Source organism: Penaeus monodon, chromosome 34 (assembly GCF_015228065.2).
Source record: "Penaeus monodon isolate SGIC_2016 chromosome 34, NSTDA_Pmon_1, whole genome shotgun sequence".
NCBI lineage: Eukaryota > Metazoa > Arthropoda > Malacostraca > Decapoda > Penaeidae > Penaeus > Penaeus monodon.
Genome location: NC_051419.1, coordinates 7,709,757 through 7,710,092, shown reverse-complemented (window position 1 = coordinate 7,710,092; position 336 = coordinate 7,709,757). Strand labels below are relative to the sequence as shown.

General features: G+C 44.3%; 1 protein-coding gene across 1 annotated transcript in view; it reads left to right on the top strand.

Moving 5' to 3' along the window:
* LOC119594909 overlaps positions 1-336 on the top strand; it is a gene marked incomplete in the record, with an annotated part of 2,720 nt that overhangs the window by 1,039 nt on the left and 1,345 nt on the right. The window contains 1 exon segment of the mRNA XM_037943982.1: positions 29-211. Within this exon segment, the coding sequence (XP_037799910.1) occupies positions 29-211 (183 nt within the window).

Genomic DNA, 336 nt, shown 5'->3' with positions numbered 1-336 from the left:
TTATAAGGCCAAAACCCCGTCTCTACAGTGTATCTCAACATGTGGGCGTCCTCCGTGGCACTGGTCATGGGCGTGTGGATATGTGTACAGGCATGGGCACTCACTTCGAATGGCACTTACTTCATCACTGGCCCTGAGTACAGACACAGACTTCCTTCGGGCTCTACAAATTCGAAGATATACCTAATATCCAAGTTTTCACTGTTAACAGGTTTGATTTGCCATTTAATTGGTATCGTTATGTGTGATAATGTCGTTAGATTAGTGGGGGAGTTATTCTTCCTCCATTCTTGAGACGAGGATAAGTGACACTTTATCAGCTAACATACAATGCCG